This window comes from Scyliorhinus canicula, chromosome 2 (assembly GCF_902713615.1).
Source record: "Scyliorhinus canicula chromosome 2, sScyCan1.1, whole genome shotgun sequence".
Taxonomy (NCBI): domain Eukaryota; kingdom Metazoa; phylum Chordata; class Chondrichthyes; order Carcharhiniformes; family Scyliorhinidae; genus Scyliorhinus; species Scyliorhinus canicula.
Genome location: NC_052147.1, coordinates 262,785,582 through 262,809,324, shown reverse-complemented (window position 1 = coordinate 262,809,324; position 23,743 = coordinate 262,785,582). Strand labels below are relative to the sequence as shown.

The 23,743-nt window shown below is 46.1% G+C and overlaps 1 protein-coding gene across 12 annotated transcripts in view; it reads left to right on the top strand.

Moving 5' to 3' along the window:
* Positions 1-23,743, top strand: part of neb (nebulin) — a 361,584-nt gene that overhangs the window by 209,418 nt on the left and 128,423 nt on the right. For all 12 annotated transcript variants that reach the window (XM_038790010.1, XM_038790016.1, XM_038790008.1 and 9 more), the window contains 16 exons: positions 4,240-4,338; positions 4,437-4,538; positions 6,979-7,086; positions 7,474-7,785; positions 8,900-9,004; positions 9,118-9,222; positions 12,874-12,978; positions 13,169-13,276; positions 13,379-13,492; positions 16,802-16,999; positions 18,079-18,183; positions 19,311-19,415; positions 20,918-21,022; positions 22,224-22,331; positions 22,497-22,610; positions 23,545-23,742. In XM_038790010.1, coding sequence (XP_038645938.1) covers positions 4,240-4,338; positions 4,437-4,538; positions 6,979-7,086; positions 7,474-7,785; positions 8,900-9,004; positions 9,118-9,222; positions 12,874-12,978; positions 13,169-13,276; positions 13,379-13,492; positions 16,802-16,999; positions 18,079-18,183; positions 19,311-19,415; positions 20,918-21,022; positions 22,224-22,331; positions 22,497-22,610; positions 23,545-23,742 — 2,091 coding nt within the window. The remainder of the gene's footprint in view (positions 1-4,239; positions 4,339-4,436; positions 4,539-6,978; positions 7,087-7,473; positions 7,786-8,899; positions 9,005-9,117; positions 9,223-12,873; positions 12,979-13,168; positions 13,277-13,378; positions 13,493-16,801; positions 17,000-18,078; positions 18,184-19,310; positions 19,416-20,917; positions 21,023-22,223; positions 22,332-22,496; positions 22,611-23,544; position 23,743) is intronic.

Below are 23,743 nucleotides of genomic sequence, written 5' to 3'. Positions count from 1 at the left end.
CATTCCAGCGCCTGTCCGGGGAGGCTGGTACGGGAATCGAACCGTGCTGCTGGCCTGCTTTAAAAGCCAGCGATTTAGCCTGGTGAGCTAAACCAGCCCCTGTGGAAGAGGATGGTTCAGTTAACCATGTTAACGACCAGAAGTAGGCCCAGAAGAATGGGGAGGGATGGTTTACCTTAGTCAAGGTTCATTAGGATGTAATTTGTGACTATGATAAAACTGTTCAATTACTGTGGCTGGGGCAAGAATCGGATTGGAGGGAATCATAAATATCCTTGATGACCAGACTGACGATCATGGAAAGATGAGTGTGAATTCACACTCAATGTAATGCAATGTAACCTGATGTAGGTGCACACCTGCAGAAGCCAACAAGGCATCTTCTTTTCTCAAGGTTACTATTTGAGGCACTGGCCAAACAAATGCCAAGCCTCTACCACAGGGAAGCACAAAGGATTAGCCAGGAGATCACCGCAGGTCATGGCTCACACACCTGCCTAATGTCATCAACTAACTCCTAGGAACAGGCCAACCATCCACAAGTTTGAATGCTGCATGGTCCCAAATGAAGAAAAACAACAATTGAAAAATATGGTGTTAAATAGTCATGGTGACTTCGTTCTCCCCATGGCTAATTGAAATAAACTGCTCAACGGTTGAGGCATAAGCTTGGGAGTATACTTGAATCTGTTCGCCTTCGACTTCCGGTTGCGGCTATGCGGAGCTAAGCCGCACGTTCGGCAGCTCCCGCTTTAAGAGGACTTGTGGGCTCTTTTAAGGGCCCCAAACGGCGCTGATTCGACGATTCCCGGTGGATAAAGGGGTCTGGAGCAAAACCCCCCGGGATTTATGGTGCGGACTCGAAGTGGGGCGAGGAGAAAAACGGCAGCAGCTCCCCTGGAAAAGCGGGGGAAGGTGGACAAAATGGCGGCCGGTGGAGCCCCTGAGGAGTGGAGGCAGTGGGCTGAGGAGCAGCAGGCGGCCCTTCTGCGCTATTTCACAGAGCTGAAAGGAGAGTTGTTGGAATCCCTGAAGGTGACGACGAGTAAGCTGCTGGAGACCCAGACAACCCAGGGTGCAGCGATACTGGAGTTGCAGCAGCAGGCCTCTGAGCGCGAGGAAGAGGTTTCGGCCCTCGTGGGGAAGGTGGAGATACACGAGGTGCTTCATAAAAAGTGGCAAGATCGGTTCGAGGAGATGGACCTTCGGTCATGGAGGAAGAACCTGCGGATCCTGGGCCTCGAGGAGGGGCTGGAGGGGTCGGACCTGCCGGCCTATGTGGCCGTGATGTTGAACTCGCTGGAGGGGGCAGGATCCTTCCATCTGCCCCTGGAGCTGGAGGGGGCCCACATTCGCCAGGCGGCCTAAGGCGAATGAACCCCCGCGGGTGGTGCTGGTGCGGTTCCATCGGTTCAGTGACCGTGAGTGTGTTCTCCGATGGGCCAAGAAGGTGAGAAGTAGTAAGTGGGAGAATTCGGTAGTGCGTATCTACCAGGACTGGAGTGCGGAGGTGGCCAAGCGGAGAGCCGGGTTTAACCGGACGAAGGCGGTGCTCCATGGAAAGCAGGTGAAGTTCGGCATGTTGCCGCCTGCGCGCCTGTGGGTCACCTACAAGGACCGGCATCACTACTTTGAGTCCCCGGAGGAAGCGTGGGCCTTTGTGCAGGCTGAAAAGCTGGACTTGAACTAGTGATTGGGGGCTGTGGGAGTTTTTCTATTTCTGTATAATTGTCTATGCTGAAGCGGGTTATTCTGTTTGTTTCTGTTTTTTCTCTCGCGTTCGGACGATGTGGGTTATGGTTTTGTGTTCTAAGGGGGGTACTGGGGTTTGTGGTTGATCTGTGTCTTTGCTTGTACGGAGTTGGTGGTTGGGTTGGGACTGCGGTTTGGGAGCTGCATTGGTGGGGTGGGGCAGTGTGAAAGCGCGGAATTTTCTCTGGTTTCCCGCGCTGCGGGACGAGGGGGTGGAGCTGGTGGTTAGGGGCGTGGTTATTAGCCTCTTGCCATGGCTCTTAGGGAGTCGAGGAGCTGGAGGGGTTTGGTGCGAGGTGGGGAGGAGCACCGAGTGTCGCTGTATGCGGATGACTTGCTGTTGTATGTAGCAGGCCCGGTGGGGGGAATGCCTGAGGTGATGGAGATTCTTGCTGAGTTCAGGAGTTTCTCGGGATATAAATTGAACCTGGGCAAGAGTGAGCTGTTTGTCGTACACCGAGGGCTCGGGAGTACTCTTTTTTTCTCCCATGTGCACAGGGTTTATTCCCGCATTGATTTCTTTGTTTTGAGTAGGGGACTGTTTGTCGTACACCCGGGAGATCAGGAGGAGGGGATTGGTAGGCTCCCGTTAAAGAGGGCAGTGAGGAGTTTTAAGTACCTGGGGGTTCAGGTGGCTAGGAGCTGGGGGACTCTGCACAAGTTCAATTTTACTAGGTTGGTGGAGCAGATGGAGGAGGAATTTAAAAGGTGGGACATGCTGCCGTTGTCGTTGGCGGGTAGAGTACAGTCCGTTAAAATGACGGTGCTCCCGAGGTTTTAGTTTTTGTTTCAGTGCCTCCCCATTTTCATTGCGAGGGCCTTTTTTAGGACGGTGAACAGCACCATTCTGGGATTTGTTTGGGCGCACGGGACTCCGAGGGTAAGGAGGGTCTTTTTGGAGCGGGGCAGGGATAGAGGGGGGCTGGCGCTGCCCAACCTCCCTGGGTACTATTGGCGGCTAACGTTTCGATGGTACGTAAGTGGGTAATGGATGGGGAGGGGGCAGCATGGAAACGGATGGAGATGGCGTCCTGTGGAGGCACGAGCCTGAAGGCACTGGTAACGGCGCCGCTGCCGCTCCCTCCAACGAGGTACACTACGAGCCCGGTGGTGGCGGCTACCCTCAAAATTTGGGGGCAGTGGAGGCGACACAGGGGGGAAGTGGGGGGCTCGGTGGAGGCCCCGCTGTGGGGGAACCACCGGTTTGTCCCAGGGAACATGGATGGCGGGTTCCTGGGGTGGCACAGGGCGGGCATTAGGAAGTTGGGAGACCTGTTTATCGACGGGACGTTCGCGAGCATTGGTGAACTGGAGGAGAAGGTCGAGCTCCCCCCGGGGAATATGTTCAGGTACCTTCAGGTCAAGGCGTTTGCTGGGCGACAGGTGGAGGGGTTCCCTTTGCTGCCCCTGCGGGGGGTAAGGGATAGGGTGCTTTCGGGGGTGTGGGTCGGGGATGGGAAGGTGTCTGACATCTACCAGGTAATGCAGGAGGTGGGGGAGGCGTCGGTAGAGGAGCTGAAGGCTAAATGGGAGGTGGAGCTGGGGGAGCAGATTGAGGAGGGGACATGGGCGGACGCCCTGGAGAGGGTGAACTCCTCCTCTTCATGTGCGAGGCTTAGTCTCATCCAGTTCAAGGTGCTGCACCGGGCCCACATGTCCGGATCTAGGATGAGTAGGTTCTTTGGGGGCGAAGACAGGTGCGTCAGGTGTTCGGGGAGCCCAGCGAACCATGCCCAAATGTTCTGGGCATGCCCTGCACTGGAGGAGTTCTGTAAGGGGGTGGCGAGGACGGTGTCGAGGGTGGTGGGATCCAGGGTCAAGCCAGGCTGGGGACTCGCGATATTTGGGGTTGGGGTGGAGCCGGGAGTGCAGGAGACGAAAGAGGCCGATGTCTTGGCCTTTGCGTCCCTCGTCACCCGGCGGAGGATCTTGCTGCAGTGGAAAGATGCGAGACCTCCGAGTGTGGAGATCTGGATTAATGACATGGCGGGATTCATTCAGTTGGAGAGGGTCAAATTCGCCCTGAGGGGGTCGGTACAAGGGTTCTTTAGGAGGTGGCAGCCTTTCCTCGACTTTCTGGCTCAACGATAAGGTACTAGGTCAGCAGCAGCAACAACACGGGGGGGAGGCGGGGAAAGGGGGGAGGGGTTTAGGGGGATAGTGTTTAAGTTAATTTGCTTATTGTTAAATAATTTTGTTGTTTATTGGGGTTGGGGGGTGGGGGGTTTGTTATATGCGTTGTTACGGGTGCCGGGGGGTGTTTATTATTATTATTGTTATTGTTATTATTGTTTTGTTGATATATATTTTTCAAAAAATTCCAATAAAAATTATTTTTAAAAAAAGAATCTGTTCACTTTCATTCGATAAAGGGAATATGAGCATACAGATGACTAAGACAAGCATGCTTGCGCTAATTTTGTACCAGCCGAGGGAAAATAAATCACTCCTTGCCTTTTAGTTAATAACTTCCATCGTCTCCAACAGATAACTTATCGCACAAAAGTGGATAGTCTCCAATTCACACCAGTGGCTGACAGAGTTGATTTTGTTGCAGCTAAGCAGAGCGGGGACATTCTGAATGATGTGAGTACTTGATCTACTACCTTCGCTTATATTACGTTGCCACTATGGTAATGCATTTCAGCTATTGTTTCTCATACGTACTTCCTTTCAATGTTTAGGTCAAGTACCGTGAAGCATGGCATGCCAGCAAGACAAAGTACACGCTGGTTGACACACCGACAATGGTTGCAGCGAGGGACGCAGCTCGAAACCTTAATGACGTTAGTACCACATGGAATTTCCTAAATCTTATTTGGACCCCATTGTGTTCGTCTGTCAAACCGATCGAGACACTTGCTTGGTTTTCAGAATTAGTGAATCTATCCACGTTACTAACTTCAGTAAATCTTAGATTCGATATTCACTTAAAATTAACATCATAGTCAATAGAACCCTGTCAGAATTTTCTAAATCATAGTGATAAGACCATAAGACATAGGAGCAGAATTAGGCCACCACGCCTATCGAGTCTGCTCCGCCATTCAATCATGGTTGATATTTTCTCATCCCCGTTCTCCTGCCTTCTCCCCATAACCCCTGATCCTCTTATTAATCAAGAACCTACCTATCTCTGTCTTAAAGACACTCAGTGATTTGGCCTCCACTGCCTACTGTGGTAAAGAGATCCACACATTCACCACCCTCTGGCTGAAGAAATTTCTCCTCATCTCTGTATTGAAGGATCGTCCCTTTAGTCTGAGATTGTGTTCTCTGGTTCTAGTTTTTCCGACAAGTGGAAACATCCTTTACGTGTCCACTCTATCCAAGATCCATTTGTTGCATGAACTGACAATCAAAAATATTGATAATCAACTGAGGAAACCAAGAGCTAAGTGTTATCTTAAGATGTAACCACTACATACTTAGCTGTAAAACTTGTAGTGTAGATTTCTACCGGGGGGGGGGGGGGGGGGGGGAAATGTAAACTACAGGCACAGTACCAATACAGAAGAAAATTGGAGTTCTAGGCCGGGATTCTCCGACCCCCCCCGCCGGCCAGAGAATCGCTGGGGGGCGGCGTGAATCCCGCCCCCGCCGGTCGCGAATTCTCCGGCACCGGAGATTCGGCGGGGGCGGGAATCGTGCTGCGCCAGTCGGCGCGCCCCCCCCCCCCCCGGGGCGATTCTCCAGTCCGCGATGGGCCGAAGTCCCGCTACTGTAATGCCGGTCTCACTAGCGTGAATGAAACCACCTCCCTTACCAACGTAACAGGCGGCGCGGGCAGGCTCCAGGGTCCTGGGGGGTGGCGTGGGTCGATCTGGCCCCGGGGGATGTCCCCACGGTGCCCTGGCCCGCGATCGGGGCCCACCGATCCGCGGGCGGGCCTGTGCCGTGGGGGCACTCTATCCCCTCCGCGTCGGCCGTGTCAGCCTCCGCGATGGCCGCGCATGCGCAGGGATGACGTCAGCAGCCGCTGACGCTCCCGCGCATGCGCGGTCTTCCGCCGGCCGACGTAGTCCCTTCGGCCCCGGCTGGCGTGGCGCCAAAGGCCTTCCATGCCCGCCGGTGGGGTGCAAACCACTCTGGCGCGGGACTAGCCCCTAAAGGTGAGGGCTTGGCCCCTAAAGGTGCGGAGGATTCCTCCGCACCTTTGGGGCGGCCCAATGCCGGAGTGTTCACGCCACTCCATCCTGCCGGGACCCCCGCCCCGCCGGGTAGGGGAGAATCCCGCCCAAGATGTTGGAGTTCTGAATCTACATCTGAATGATAAGAGGGTAAAATCAGAGGAACTCCCATTTTACGTTGTAAATATCACTTTCAGTGAATGCAATTTTGTTTCTGGAAATTAATCAAAGCAGCCATTCAGTCTCTAAGAATTTACAGCAAAAGACAGGCCATTTGTCTCAACTGATCTCAACCAGTATTTATGCTCCGTATGAGCTTTCCCCCACCCAATTTCATATAGACCTATCAGCACATACTCCCATTCTTCCCACCTTACTGTAGTTAGTTAGTTTACTCTTAAAAGCATCAATATTAATCACCTCAACTGCTCCATATGAAAGTAAATTCCATATTCTCGACACTCTCCGGAAAATGAAGCCTCTCGTGAGTTCCTGGTTACATTTGTTCATGACTATCTTAAATCCATGACTCCCCAGTATTGGTGTTTCCCACACAGTGCACCTAGAATTAACGATTTCCAAAAACTCCTCACGCAACTCCGGAGGCCCGAAGGTAAAAGGTTATTCATCAGTGTTTGTGCCAAATGCTCAATAGAAATTGACCATATCCTGTTGCATCCACAAGTCACGGTGCTTCATCAGCAATAACATATGACACTCGCTAACCTGTAACATTGCTGTGAAATGGTTTTTTTATTCCTTTCGTTTTAACAAAATCAGGGGTTGCTCATGTCACAGCATCGGCTGTGGAGTTAAAGGCCCCGAGGTAGAACAGTTCAGATAGGTTGTAGATATGTTAACAGCTGTTTAACACGTTACACCAGGTAATTTGAACATTTTCACTTGATCCCAGAGCTTGAGGCTTTTTGTTGACCCCCAACATGCAAATACAAAACTGCTCTAATTCATTCCCCTCTGTAGAACACAGATTCTAAGGATAATCCTGACCCATGTATTCCATGTTAGTTATGCATTAATCACAACTGATTTGTGTCACCATCTTTCTAATAACTTGCATTGTGTTCCCTCCATTTAGAAATTATACAAGGATGGTTGGGAAAAGCTAAAAGCCACTGGTTACAATATGCCAGTCGATGCATTATCAATCGGACACGCCAAGTCATCACAAGACAAACAAAGTGAGGTGGGTCTTGTCAGAACAGTGACGCTACAAGTTCATTACCTAACAACACCAGTACCTCAGAGACAAGTTGCATAATAGTCTGTTGAAAAGATGTAATGGTGAGAGAGTCAACCCGCTGCACCATGGAGTGATGTCCTCCGGCTAAGGTTACAATTTTGTTCAGTTCATTGAGAGACATGTCCAATGGAATTGGCTCTTTCTGTTATTGGAATTCCCAAGCTGTCATAATTTATCTGTTTAAAAAAATTAAATAATGTTGCTAGCAAACTTATGAAGCATGTTTTATAAATTATTCCTGATTACTCATTTCTATTTTAGTTGCTCTTTTCCTCATCTGATTGTCCTGTGAGCTAATTGGTTACTCCTTGTTGTGTTTTTTTTTGTCAGCTGAAATATAAAGCCGAGTATGTCAAGCAGCTTGGCCATCACGTTGGTTGCCATGACATCTATGACTATCCCAAAATGGTTTGGTGCATGCATTTAGGCAAGATGCAGAGCGACAGGGAGTACAAGAAGGAATTTGAGAAACATAAGGCCAAGATCAACGTGCCAGTCGACATGCTGGACATCCTGTCAGCCAGGAAATGCCAGACCCTGGTCAGCGATATTGACTACAGACATTACCTACATGAGTGGACCTGCCTTCCAGACCAGAATGATGTGATCCAGGCAAAGAAGGCCTATGATCTGCAGAGTGATGTGAGTATTAGACCATTTAGTCTTTTACCCTGCCAATGTTTAATGATCCATGCTGGACACTAGCATTCCTTTGGGACCTTCCCCATTTACTCTGGGCATCTACGCAGCCTCTGTTAACCCTGTCCTGTTGAATTATTATTTGGGGTAATGTAAGGTGTAGCCTGGTAGCCTGGCATCCCTGATTCTTGGGATGGCAGGCAAATCGAAAGAAGAGAGATTGGGAAGGCTAGGCCTGTGTTCAGTGGAGTTTAGAAGAATGAGAGTGGATCTCATTGATACTTCTAAACTTCTGACAGGGCTGGAGGGATTGGATACAGAGATGTTTAGCTCGGCATGGTGGCTCAGTGTTTGGCACTGCTGCCTCACAGCGCCAGGGACTCGCGTTCAATTCTGGCTTTGGATGACTGTATGGAGTTTGCACATTCTCCCCGTGTCTGCATTGGTTTCCTCCAGGTCCTCCGGCTTCCTCCCACAGTCCAAAGATGTGTGGGTTAGTTGGATTGGCTGTGCTAAATTGCCCCTTAATGTCCAAAGGTTAGGTGGGGTTACAGGGTTATGGGGATAGGGTGAGGGAGTGGGCCTAGGTGGGGTGTTCTTTCGGAGAGTCGGTGCGCAGTCAATGGGTCGAATGGCCCCCTTCTGCACTGTAGGGAATATATGTTTCCACTGGCTGGGGGTTCTAGAACTGAGGTCACAGACTCAGGATACGGGGTAGACCATTTAGGACTGAGATGAGGAGAAACCTCTTCAATTCAGAGAGTGGTAAACCGTGGAATTCTCTACCACAGAAGATTGAATATATTTAGGAAAGGAATAGATTCCAAGACCCTATAGGGATCAAGGAGAGAGAGTGGGAGTATAGTGTTGAAATAGAGGATCAACCATGATCATATTGAATGGCGGAGCAGGCCATATGAGCTGAATGGCCGACTCCACTCAAATTTTCTGTTTCCATGTTTCTCTGTCACCAACAGTCAATGCGCAATTAATTAGTCTAATGGCCGTTCTAAGAACCTGCAGAGTAGAGGAATTGAGGGAGCCAGAATATGTCTCACTTCACTTTTGCTAGGTTTAACTTTACCCTTGTTCTCATACAGCATTCTTTTTTTTTTAGTATGTGTATAAGTCAGATCTTGAATGGGTGCGTGGTTGTGGTTGGATTCCCCTGGATTCAATTGAGCATAAAAAAGTGCAAAATGCACAGGCGATATTAAATGAAGTAAGTATACCTTTTCCTGTACATTTTGGCGGCTCATGCTTTACTTCAGGATTTTTCAATCTTTTCATTTGCATCACACGCTTGATATCTTCTGTCCTTTTGTTCATTTTCAGAGGGCATATAAAGAGAATGCTATCGCCAACTTTGCCAACTTTACCTCAATTACTGACCTGCCAGAGGTGGTGCAGGCCAAGATAAATACAAACAACTTGAGTGATGTAAGTGTCTCTTAGAAATGTTATAATGATTGCCTAATTCATTTTGGAACTGCCACGTGGCAGGAACAGGAATGTCCATGGGGACGATTTTGTGTGAGCCATCCACGAGAACGGCGACCCAGGTGCAAAATATCGCAAAGATCAAGAAATGCGATCCTCACCGGCAAGATCGCGTTTCCTGATTTTCCCAGCCCCTCGTTGGTGACGTTATGTAATACGTCTCAATACATTTTAATATTATTAAGGGCATCCCCGCCACATGATCCCCCCCCCCAACCCCGGCAAAAATGTTGAAACCTCGCTGTCGTGACATCACATCAGCAAGGTTCACACCATCCGAGAGAACGGGAAACAGTCGAAGGGTTCCAACTGGGGGCAGCAAGGTAAGTATGACCCCTGGGAGGAGAGGGACATGTCTGGCACTGCCGCACAGGATGGTACTGTAGTGAGGGGCACCTGACATTGAGTCGCGGGGGGAGTGCCAGCGGTACTGCACGGTGGCTGTTGGCCGTGGTGAGAGAGAATCCCCGATGATTTTGTGGTGGAGTAAGGTGGGGTGGTGGTGGCTGGTAGGGATAGGAGGGGGAGTGCGGTGCAGTGCTGGAGGAAGTTTCAACTCTCTGTTGATCAGGACACCTTTTATAGATGGTGCCACAATCTCGGTGGAACCAGCCTTAATAATAATCGCTTATTGTCACAAGTAGGCTTCAATGAAGTTGCTGTGAAAAGCCCCTAGTCGCCACATTCCGGCGCCTGTTCGGGGAGGCCTGTACGGGAATTGAACCCACGCTGCTGGTCTTGTTCTGCATTACAAGGCAGCTGTTCAGCTCACTGTGCTAAACCAGCTCCTGGTGCTAAACCAGCCCCTTGCAGGCTCTATCAGACTTTGCCCCACCAGACTGATGGAAACCTCGCCCCCCCCCCCATGATTTTCTTTGTCAGAAAATCTGTTCTGAAAACTGGGCTATGCACCTGCAGAGTTACACGCCGATTATTCAGTCAGAGTCTGACATTTTGACAAATTATGTAAAAATACTGTCCAGAGTATCTTGTATTTTGTTAAAGACTTGAGTAACCAATTGGTCTTTTTCTGCCTATTAATTTGATATGTTCGTGTTTTTTTACTGAAAGTAGATTCTGCAGCTAAAAATCATATTTTAATTTCATGATCAACAAATTTAAATTCTTAAATATTCCTGCATTCTTGAAATATAATGTATTATTTAAATACATAGCTTAAGTTGATCTCATTTAATCCACATGGCTAATTCTTTAGGAAGAAATCAGGAAGCAAGAGATATTTGAAATATATAATCCCCTCCCCCAAATCTGTCAAGACCGAGATATAGGGAAGGATATCACGAGATATGGAGCAAATAGTAAAAGGATTTAAAGCAACCATGATCCTATTAGCTGATGAAGCAATGTTGATGAGCTGAATTACCTCCTCTTGTTCATATTTTTATGATCCTAGATCAGACCTCCAAGTGTTTGGTAAGGTCCAGGTTAGGGGCTAACAACGTGTTGTTTGAAGTGCAAAAAAGTATAAGATTCGAGACACTGGCTCATAGAAAAAAGGCACAATATACCACAGGTTTTAAACAAACAAAAAATAAACTTGACTGTTCAAGGTCAAAAAGCTAAAACAATTTACACTATCTATCTCATATGCTAACATTCAGGGTTAATATGGTGTACATGCAAATTAACAGCCAAATGATGGTCGAGCACACACACTGTACAATGAATTGAAAATGTGACCAAAACAGATCCCATGGATTTCTCAGCAACCTACCCAGACATCAGTAAACACTGAGTGAACCAAACTTGTAGACGATTAAGCCTGTGAATTCCCAAAAAGCTTCTCCAACTCAGACCAGCTCAATGAATGCACACCTCCTAGGGTTTCAAACTTGACTCCTGAGGATCAGTTCCCCTGGATTTCCGAGTCTGCATTCTAGCCTCTACTTACTGGTGCTATTTTAACTCTTTAATAGTTGTCTAGTTTCATTGGGCTGGCACTGCCCTTGGATTTCACAAAAACTCCAATCTCTGCAGCTACCCCAAGCAATAAATGTCCCCCAGGACTTCATCTGAGCCCTTAGCCTTTCCAGAATGGAAACGGTAACCTCCTGCATCCTTCCCAGCTCCCCAGAACTGCTGAGCCTCAACTACACAGAGCCAGCTAACACCACACCTTTGCTCACAGCAGCACATTTTTGGTTGTGCCTTTTCCCCCGCTGCAGAACATTTACTCTCCCACCAAACATACAGGTAAATTGTAATACTGGAACGTCCCTCAACTCGACTCTTTGCTATGACAACGCCGCCTTCCAGGGCTCATTGCATGCTTTTAAATCAATTGTAGCTTTAAATCCCAGAAGTAAACAACTATCTGGAATGCATTTCTTAGCAAACAATGTAGACAACATGTCCCCAGTTCTCCAGCTAACTAAGACCACCTGCCGATTCAGGACCTTACCTTTCTACCTGTTAACCACTCAGATCAACATGGCTCCAACCGTTCAAGTGTAATTGTCGTCATGCTGTTTTATTCACATTTTTTACAGATAAACCCTAATTTTCCCATAAGTATAAAATACTTCTAAAATAATACAATCAACAATGAATGAAGTATTTATAACAATATGTTCCTATGATACTCTATTAGACAATTTTGGTTTGTAAAATGCTCACTTTGATGTGCTCACTCAAGCTGTTTAGGGGTCTTGAGTAGTTTGAGAATTATCTACAGGATATTGCTGATCACTCCATGGTGAGTTTGTGAAGTGAATGAGTGATGTTGCTGATCCTTCATGGTGAGTTTGTGAAGTGAATGAGTGATGTTGCTGATCCTTCATGGTGAGTTTGTGAAGTGAATGAGTGATGTTGCTGATCACTCCATGGTGAGTTTGTGAAGTGAATGAGTGATGTTGCTGATCACTCCATGGTGAGTTTGTGAAGTGAATGAGTGATGTTGCTGATCACTCCATGGTGAGTTTGTGAAGTGAATGAGTGATGTTGCTGATCACTCCATGGTGAGTTTGTGAAGTGAATGAGTGATGTTGCTGATCCTTCATGGTGAGTTTGTGAAGTGAATGAGTGATGTTGCTGATCACTCCATGGTGAGTTTGTGAAGTGAATGAGTGATGTTGCTGATCACTCCATGGTGAGTTTGTGAAGTGAATGAGTGATGTTGCTGATCCTTCATGGTGAGTTTGTGAAGTGAATGAGTGATGTTTCTGATCACCCCATGGTGAGTTTGTGAAGTGAATGAGTGATGTTGCTGATCCTTCATGGCGAGTTTGTGAAGTGAATGAGTGATGTTGCTGATCACTCCATGGTGAGTTTGTGAAGTGAATGAGTGATGTTGCTGATCCTTCATGGTGAGTTTCTGAAGTGAATGAGTGATGTTGCTGATCCTTCATGGTGAGTTTGTGAAGTGAATGAGTGATGTTTCTGATCCTTCATGGTGAGTTTGTGAAGTGAATGAGTGATGTTGCTGATCCTTCATGCTTCTGGGCTTTGGATTACATTGTCTACATTGGTGATTTTACTCTTGGTTTGCTGGTGCCTCATACGTTTTTCATTGGAGCTTTTTCTTTAGTGCCTTGATTTTAATAAGGTTGCTGATTTTATTTTTTTTATCAGATGAAGTACAAAGAGACCTTTAACCTTGACAAGGGCAAGTATATCGGTGCCGCCGACACACCCCAACTTGCTCACTCGAGGGAAATGGCAAAGCATGTCAGTGAGGTGAGCCTTCACGTGTTCCAATTGGAAAGCATAATTTACTGATTGCAAATCTTGTTGCTGTTTATTAAATTGCTCTTGCACCATTTAATTAAGTGTTATCAAGGACTAAGCACCCCATTTGTTGGAAGAGGCCATTCAAATTGATTTGGTTGTTATCTAACTCTCTTGTTTGTGGCTTTGTACCCGACAGAAATTTTATAAGGATAACTGGGAGAAAAATAAAGCTTTAGGATACAGCTTGCCCCCAGACTATCTGCCTTTGGTCGTTGCCAAGCATGCTGACAACGTAAGCAGTAATGTAAGTAGAGAATAATTCTATCTTCTTTGGCATTTTTTTAATTGACTGTGGCATTCATTCAGCAGGCATGATTACTAATTTAAACATACATCTGATTTCCAGCTGAAGTACAAGGAATTGTATGAAAAGCTTAAGGGACATTACCTGGCAGGAGGAGACATCAAGGACTTCCCTGCAATAATCCATGCAATGGCTATGGATAAAATGAGGAACATGGTAGGTGCTACTTAGATATCGTTAACTTCTTTAATACTCAAAGACATTGGGCGGGATTCTCCGCTTGCCAGCGCTGAAATCGGGGGTGGCGCCTGTTTTTCGGATGCTCTGGCCCCTCCAAAACACCATCATCGGTGAGTACGCCGCACGGCGTTGGGACGGCCTCAGGACGTCACCTGAAGGCCCTCCCCCGATGCTCTGTCCCAGGTGGGACACATGAGCTTTGTGTTTTCGTCAACCTCGCCTGGTGGCTGCGGACTGTGCCCAGCGCCGCCACAGTTGGGGGTAGCCTATTCGTTGGCCAGGGGGGAGGGGGTGCTTTGGCGGGGTCTTGGGTGACTGGTGGGGGGTGGCCTAGGAGTGACGACGGGGGTTACAGGGGGGCACTATCTGCCAGGCCGGGTCCACGTGAAGCCAGCGCCATGTTGTACGGCGTGACTGCTGCAGGTCGTCGCCGTGTGCATGCGCGCGCATGGAACCGCCAATTCTGCGGCTGTTTCTGTTGGGAACGCCAGGGGTGTTATGTGGCGCGACTACTAGCCCCCCCATTGGTGTGGGGGTGGCGCTGACCTTTTCATCGTAAGACTAGACACTTCCTCCTGACTGCCTCAAAATCGGAGAATCCAGCCTATTGTATTATCATTCGGTTACGTGGGGATTAATAGGTGTTTCTCTGGTTGGCAAACAGTAGCTAGTGGTGTCCCTCAGGGATCCGTGTTGGGCCCACAATTGTTCACAATTTACATAGATGATTTGGAGTTGGGGATCAAGGGCAATGTGTCCAAGTTTGCAGATGACACTAAGATGAGTGGTAAAGCGAAAAGTGCAGAGGATACTGGAAGTCTGCAGAGGGATTTGGATAGGTTAAGTGAATGGGCTAGGGTCTGGCAGATGGAATACAATGTTGACAAATGTGAGGTTATCCGTTTTGGTAGGAATAACAGCAAACGGGATTATTATATAAATGATAAAATATTAAAGCATGCTGCAATGCAGAGAGACCTGGGTGTGCTAGTGCATGAGTCACAGAAAGTTGGTTTACAGGTGCAACAGGTGATTAAGAAGGCAAATGGAATTTTGTCCTTCATTGCTCGAGGGATGGAGTTTAAGACGAGGGAGGGTATGCTGCAATTGTATAAGGTGTTAGTGAGGCCACACCTGGAGTATTGTGTCCAGTTTTGGTCTCCTTACTTGAGAAAGGACATACTGGCGCTGGAGGGTGTGCAGAGGAGATTCACGAGGTTAATCCCAGAGCTGAAGGGGTTGGATTACAAGAAGAGGTTGAGTAGACTGGGACTGTACTCGTTGGAATTTAGATGGAAGAGGGGGGATCTTATAGAAACATATAAAATTATGAAGGGAATAGATAGGATAGATGCGAGCAGGTTGTTTCCACTGGCAAGTGAAAGCAGAACTAGGGGGCATAGCCTCAAAATAAGGGGAAGTAGATTTAGGACTGAGTTTAGGAGGAACTTCTTCACCCAAAGGGTTGTGAATCTATGGAATTCCTTGGTCAGTGAAGCAGTTGAGGCTCCTTCATTCAATGTTTTTAAGATAAAGATAGATAGTTTTTTGAAGAATAAAGGGATTAAGGGTTATGGTGTTCGGGCCGGAAAGTGGAGCTGAGTCCACAAAAGATCAGCCTTGATTTCATGGAATGGTGGAGCAGGCTCGAGGGGCCAGATGGCCTACTCCTGCTCCTAGTTCTTATGTTCTCTCACCCAATATTTCACTGTTACAAGTCAGAAATACAAGTGTTCTTTGCAAGCTTATTCCAAAAAGCAAGGATGGGATTTTCCATTTATGCACCACAACACTCTTGGGCCAGGAGTATCCTCGTCTCACCAGCAGCGAGCATCATTTCAGGCAGAACCCACCAATTTGGACCCAGTCAAATGTCCAAATGACTTTGACGGGAATTTGGACTGGAAAATTCCGTCCTTGATTTTTGTTCCATCAGGATATGAGGGTACAGGAAATCATACCTGGGAAGTGAAGTTACTTAAAGCACACTGTTCAGATAAGATCCTGATCTCACAATCTATTTGAATAAGCAAACGGACTCAATTCCTGTTCCTACGCACCTGTGATTTAACAATTCTTTGTCTAGTCATTATGGGGTTTCAGAGGAATTCAGACATTAGCCCATTGACCATTGTCTGAAGGGTCTACCCCAGAGGTAATGCGGAAGATGAGCTGGCAAACCCACCAATCCCTCTCTGGAAGCACTGCATGGGAATTGGCCAGGAAGTGTCAACTTCCATTGGATAATTACCCTGCACTCGACCAATCCGAAAGTCCCAATCAAAGTTGGAGATTTCGGATGGTGCCAATTCTCTTTACAGAATAGTTACCAGGAAAAGTAAGAAGGATTAAAACCTGTTCCAACTCCTGGGTAATTTATTAATCTCAGTCCCCCACCCCTACCCCCCTCCCCCTCCCCGACCCGAACCCCATTAGAACACTGACTTTCTCCAGACTATCCAACTGCCCCTCGACACCCTTGACTAATCCGCCAAACCCCAACTACTCCCACCCCTGACCACCCGTCCACCCATGTAATTCTCTCACCCACCACTACCCATATTGCAGACTATCCCCTTATTAACCCACCAGCTCCATCCTCGCTCCCATATAAGTACCCCACTCACGTCCCAGCCCTAACTACCACCCCACTCCTTTTACCATTCGACTATCCTCCTAATTCCGAACCCACTACTACCACTAATGATGCCCATGAAACCATGGTCACTTGTCGCAAAAACCATTTGGTTCCTTAATATCCTTGAGGAAATCAGCCACTGTTACTTGTTCTGGCCAACATGTGACTCCAGACCCACCGCGATGTGTCACTCTGTTCAAGGGAAATTAGAAAAATACTGGCCACATACCGTGAAAGATCAGATGGGAGGTTTTCATTCGGCATCCCCATCCTGTGTACACCTGCAATATTGGAGATTGTCTACCTGTCAGCTCTCGGTCTCTTCCTCTTGGTTATACGTTGTGATGCATGTTCTGGATGATACCTAGAGCAACATATCACATGGTGACAGATGTGGATAACATCCATGACATCACACATTCTCCAGAATGACCTCATCCCATCAACTGAAAGTGTACATTTGAGATCCTTGCACACTATTGAGCTAAGTGAGTAGATTATATTGTACGATGGTTGGAAATAATATTTTATGGATTTTAGGAAGACTTTTCGCCTGCTGCGGATTTTAAAAAAAAAAATCCTAACATGATCGCCAGCGGTCTTTGGAGCTTAAATGTATTTGACATTATTATTGTTTCCTTTCTTAGATGGATTACAGGAGGAGTTATGAAGATACAAAGTGTACAGTTCACATCCCCAATGACATGATCAGTAATATTGTGGCAAAGAAATGCCAGCATATCCTCAGCGATATTGAATACCGCACCTACCTTCATCACTGGACCTGCCTTCCTGATGAGCATGATGTGATTCATGCTAAGAAAGCTCAAGAGATTTTAAGTGATGTACGTTTAAATTTAATATTTACACTCGTCTTAACCGTGAATGGGGGGCGCTAAAGGAGAGAGAGAGAGAGAGAGAGAGAGAGAGAGAGAGAGAGAGAGAGAGAGAGTGACGTGGATTACTGTTTGTAAGTGAAGGATCTGTGCTGGAATCTGTGCCTGTCACCATTCTTGTAGATATTCACTTTGGGCCAACAGCAATCCCAAAAAGTAATTTGAATGAACATTGAAAGCCATGCAAAACTATATCCTCCGATAAATGGGGAGCAGAATGACCAACACCAAATACTTTGATATTTGGTGTTAAGCAAAATAGATTATAGAGTGCAATGAGCAGGTTCACGTCGCTCATCCGCGGCTGAATTCAGACAGCCCTTGCTGGAGAGAACCATGTTTTTCTGTGGAACGTGCAAACCAGCTGTTTTTTAGCAGCACCATTTAATAACAATAATAATTTACTGTTGAGACGCCCAATTAAAATGAAACAGGTTAATCCATGTACTTCATGCACGGCCATGATATTATTACGTTGCTCCCATTCACCTTTATCTCTGAGTAACTATTAGAATTCTTGCTACGGTTTGAATTTGGCATTTGTGTCCCAGATATTTCAGAGGAGATCAACATCCTTGAAAATTCTCTTTCCAGGATAAATTATATTGGACCATAGAATCCCTACAATGCGGAAGGAGGCCATTCGGCCTATCGAGTCTGCACCGTCCCTTCAAATGTGCACTCTACCCATGTTCACCCCGCCCTATACCCATAACCCAGTAATCTAATCTGCACATCCCTGGACTAAGGGGAAATATAGCACGGCCAATCCACCTAACCTGCGCATTGTGGGAGGAAACCGGAGCATCCGGAGGAAACCCATGCAGACACGGAGAACGTACAAACACCATACAGACAATCACCCAAGGCCGGAATTGAACTGGCGTTGTGAGGCTAACCACTGAGCCACCATGCCTGGCCATGCACTACTGCTCTTTGACTCTTTCAATGGCTGGTATCAGTACAATTAAAAAGAGCCCGTCAGAGGACACTTCAACTTCTGCTGACTTTATTTTTCTGTCTTACAGTTTGTCTACAAGGATGACCTAAACTGGCTGAAGGGCTTGGGCTGTTATGCCTGGGACACTCCGGAAATACTACGAGCCAAACAGTCCTATGACCTACAGAGCGAAGTAAGGCATATTTAACTGCTTAGCAACTATTCTTTCACATTTGATAAAGTGAATGCCAGAATACGGGTAAACCTGTGGCAGCATAAATCAAGTTCAGTTCAGCAAAACTACAACCAGGAACATTCATATTTGTATGTTATTTAAAGAACTTCAAACAGAATGGTATTCTTACTTAACATTCTTTTGCCATTACCTTTTTGAACTGGATTTTGAATTCAAGGTCTATAGGAGCCTCCTTTTTTCCCATTCATTCACAAGACGTGGGTGTCACATGACTGGGCCAACATGTATTGCCCATTCCTAATTGCCCTTGAACTGAATGGCTTGCTCAGCCATTTCAGAGTCAACCACATTGTTGGGGGGTCTGTAGTCACACGGAGACAGATTCCTTCCCTAAAGTGGACCATTTTTTTCGACAATGGTTTCATGGTCATCCTTGGATTTTTAATTCCATCTTTTTCGTTGTTGAATTTAAATTGCATCATCTGCTGTGGTGGGATTTGAACCAAGGTCCACAGAGCATTACCCTGGGTATCTGGCTTATTAGTCCAGTGACAACACCACTGTGCCACTGCCTTTGGGTATGCACTAGAACTTACTTATATAGCACCTTGTAACAAAATCACATTACTTCACATGGCACATATTTATACACATTGTACATAGAATCATTAATTTAGTTGCATAGATTGATAACTGGTAGAGAAGAGAGGATTAGTATACAAAAGGTCAGAGCCACTAACTGCTGCCACAGGGGCAGTCTTTTTGTCAAATTCTGAGTACCTAATTTCAGCCAAGGATATTAAGTTCATAAGATATATAGGAGAAGAACAAGGACATTTGGCCCATCGAGCCTGCTCCGCCATTCGCTCATGGCTGACCGGAAGGAAAGGAAGGGAAGCAGGTAAATAAGGAAGCAGTTATTAGGAACTTTATGCAATCTTAAACACAGGACAAAACCATATGAAAAAGTATTTTCTAAAAGGCAACATGTGAATTGAATATTGAAATTAGTAGTATTTTCCATTGTCGAATCAGACCAGCAATCCTCAGCTTGTCAAAAGCAATGTCCAGGAAGATGCCTGTTTCCTGAATTTGATTAACTTAGGACATTTGCTTTTTTGCAGATCCAATATAGAACTGGTGGAAAGAAGAATTTTGAGAACTACACTGTAGTCACAGATACACCAGTCTATGTCACAGCCGTCCAGAGTGGCCTTCAGTTAAGTGATGTAAGTATTTAACAGCTATCATTCCGAGAACCGAGAATAGTTTTGACTTTAACGTTCAAGATCACAAATATCTGAGAACTCTTTCAATGGGGCAGCACGGTAGCATTGTGGATAGCACAATCGCTTCACAGCTCCAGGGTCCCAGGTTCGATTCCGGCTTGGGTCACTGTCTGTGCGGAGTCTGCACATCCTCCCCGTGTGTGCGTGGGTTTCCTCCGGGTGCTCCGGTTTCCTCCCACAGTCCAAAGTCCAAAGATGTGCAGGTTAGGTGGATTGGACATGATAAATTGCCCTTAGTGTCCAAAATTGCCCTTTGTGTTGGGTGGGGTTACTGGGTTATGGGGATAGGGTAGAGGTGTTAACCTTGGGTAGGGTGCTCTTTCCAGGAGCCGGTGCAGACTCGATGGGCCGAATGGCCTCCTTCTGCACTGTAAATTCTATGTAAATCTATGTAAATCTATGTGTCCTCCAAGATAATCAGGCAGGTTACTGTCCGTGAGGCTGGTGGATAAACATTAATGCCAAATTGATATGGTGTTTCCTCCTCTTGCTAGTTTAGCATGGGTTAAAATGGATCTATTTAACTTAAGCCTTCAGAACAAGCATCAGGTCCTCCCAGTTACTCTGCCACAAAATAAATTGGCTCTCGTCCTGCTTGTTATTTGAGTGAAAATGTATAATAATAATAATAATCGCTTATTGGCACGAGTAGGCTTCAATTAAGTTACTGTGAAAAGCCCCTAGTTGCCACATTCCAGCGCCTGTTCGGGGAGGCTGGTACGGGAATTGAACCTGTGCTGCTGGCCTTGTTCTGTATTGCAAACCAGCGATTTAGCCCACTGTGCTAAACCAGTAGAATCGGGGCCCAATTTTGCTGCACAATCTTTCATGTCAGGAATCTGGTGGCTGCCAAAATGGAAGTCCATGATTTTCTAATACACAGGCTGCTTGACAGAAAGAAAGCTTAGATAGAAACATAGAAAATTAATGGTACAGAAGGAGGCCAGTCGACTTGTCAAGTCTGTGCCAGCTGAAAAAGAGCGAGCCAGCCTAATCCCACTTTCTTGTTCTTGGTCCACCGCCCTGTAAATTACAGCAGTTTAAATGCTTATCCAAGTATTTTTAAACAGGACAAGGATTTTTGACTCTATTATCCATTCAGGCAGATTCTTTGCATTAGCAAGTTGGCTCCTTGCACTTTTCTTAGAGCTTGCTTCCAATTTTGTCAAATAGACAAGCTTGCCCTGTGCATTGTTTGGTAACCTATGCAGCGTTCCTTGAAGGAAGCATCAGTGGCTACTCACAAAAAGGGACATGTATCTTTTTTACACTTTTGGTTCTTTGGGACCAAGAGGAGTTTGTTCCTCTGCCAGCCCAGTTTTGATCTCTTCTGCTTCGCCTGTTGAATAGCAATTAATGCCATGTTCTTTAATCTAAGCTCACTGTCTGTCAAGTTATGTCATCTTTAACTAACAGAAGGCTGATGGTTCTTGTTCTTACAGGTTAAATACAAAGAGCACTACGAACGAAACAAGGACAAATACACAACTATTTTAGACACTCTGGATCACAACAGGACCAATGATCTTAAAACTATCTATAGCAGTGTAAGTTCTTTGCACGGTTACTCTCAAGAAAGTATTAAAGGGGCAATGTCACCACAGGGGCAAACGCCTCTTGCATCAACTCCCATACTGGTTACTTGGTAAAATATGGAGGCTAGTGCCCGTGAAGCTGCAAACCAGCATGAACCAGAATCTCCAGGAGAGTTGTCGAAGAAAGGGAGGAATATAGGAAACCATGCTTAATGTGTAAGGCGATTGGAGCGATATGATTGCTGTGTTACTGATATTATCGCAAGACCAACCTCACACTAACAATTACTGCTGACTATATGGTTCAATATTACGACATATCTCTATCTACAGGTGTCTTGTAACTTTTGTCCCTCATACATGTTACTATTGAAGATATATGGCTCAAGTGCCGTAATTGTAAGGTCTTTGTCCTCCCACCATTTCCCCCGTAGCCATCAGACATCCCACCTCCATGCCCCCTTGTCGACCCTCCCCTGAAATATATGATTGAGGTAGTTTACTGATGGTAGTCAAAAGCTTAAGCTGCAGGAGTGGGGTAGGAAAGCCTTACACAGATAATTATAATGTTGAGAAACCTGGCTAAAGGGCCGAAGCCCAAAGAACCGGACACCACCAGGTGGCCAATAATGAAGGACACACAAAGCAAAGTAGGAAGCTGCAATCTGAAACTGAGTATTTGTAAGTTTGTAGGTTAAAGGAGAAAGGGAAAATCAAGGTAGGCCAGGAGCCCGGCAATTTAAAAGTCCGGGGGAGGAATTAGAGGGGAAAGACTTTAACACAGAGAGAGTAGTGTGGAAGAATGATAAATTAAATGCAACGCCTTTGCTGAGTTTGACAAATTACTGTTGTTACACTCTTAGATTTCATGGCATCATCCAAAGCTTTTGCATATGGTAGAGACTTTGTTTGCAGTCAAGTGACATGCTCCCAATCACTCATTCTTCTTTATTTAATGGCGGCTTTATATTTGCATCCTTGTGATATCAAGCACAACATCATGCAGCACTATGTGATGGGTGTGCTGGTATTTGCTGCCTTATTAAATTGCCTTTTATCGATATTCAATTTTACTTAAATCATAATCATAGGAACATTTGTAGCTTTTCTTTCCTGCAATATTTAACACACTTCCAACATTAAACTCTTGTATCTTGGATTTGAAACAATGCTAATCTATTTTTTTATGATGATATACCTTTTGTTTTATTAGAACGCTTACAAACTGGCCTGGGATAAGGTGAAAGCAACAGGTTATACAATGCCGGGAGACGCCTTTTCGATAGCATTGGCCAAGAGTCAGAAACACATTCATAGCCCAGTAAGTAGAGAATTGCAATCAAATATGGTTAAGGCCAAGCAGCTGAATATACGCTTCTACACACCTGGCACTGGTAGCAATAAGAAAGGATCATGTTTTTATATTTAGCTATTTGCTTTTTGTTCTGGTGTGTGGAGGTCAAACTGTGTGTTTCCAACCTTTCAGTTGAAGTATCGCGAACAATATGAGAAGTTCAAGGCTCTCTATACTGTGCCACGCTCTGTGGAGGATGACCGATACACCTTGCACTGTCTGAAAACTGGAAAGTTGAACCTTGATGTAAGTTGTATTCGGATTACACCATGAATCCCGAGTGAGTAGGCCTGCATAGTTTACAATCTTCTTCAAGCACGATCGGAATTCCTCCTCTGATCAGCGTTGACACTGTTGTCCGAAAGAGGTTGTTCTTGGCCATTCCAAGGATTGGCTCTAACTGAACACCCTTGAAGCAGGTTTTCAAAAAATGAAATGGAGAGCTGAGAATTGTATACAAATTTAGATGTGCAGGAGAAGGTTTACATCCTCCCCAATGGCCTGTGATATCAGACCAGAATCATTGATAATTACAGGAAGAATCATAGAATCCCGACAGTGCAGAAAGAGGTCATTCGGCCCATCGAGTTTGCACCTACCCTCTGAAAGAGCATCCTACCTAGGCCCAATCCCCCACCCTCTCCTCGTAGCCCCACCTAGGGGTAATTTAGCTGAGGCAATCCACCTAACCTGCATATCCTTGGACTGTGGGAGGAAACCGGAGCACCCGGAAAAAACCCACGCAGACTCGGGAAGAATGTGCGAACTACACACAGACAGTCGCCCAAGGCCGGAATCGAACCTGGATCTCTGACGCTGTGAGGCAGCAGTGCTAACCACTTGGCACCTTCTGTCTCAGTTTCATCCAAATGCATTGTTCTTTGTCTTTAAACAAGTCATGTGACCACCCCTTTCATTTTACATTTCAACCCATAATTATTTTGTATGCTTCTTAACTCCAAATTTACGAATTTATTTATATTACAATATTAAGCATATCACTTTAGAAAATTACAAATGTATGGCAGAGGGAGGTTGTCTGCTTTGTAACAGGCCGTGATGGACATTTAATTGAAATGAAAAAAATATCCGTAAACCTTTTGGTTTTTCCTGCATTTTACTTAATTTAATGAGATGTCATTTCAATGGGTGTAACCTATTTGGGTTTTGCTTTGTGCAGCGTCTGTACAGAGAAACGTACGAACAGAACAAAATGAAAATACACATTATGCCAGATATGTTGGAGGTGGTTACGGCCAAACAGACTCAAGCCAAGGTCAGCGAGATTGACTATCGCAAATACCTCCATGAATGGACGTGCCTGCCAGACCTGCAGGTTAACATTCATGCCAAGAAAGTCTGCGACCAGATTAGTGATG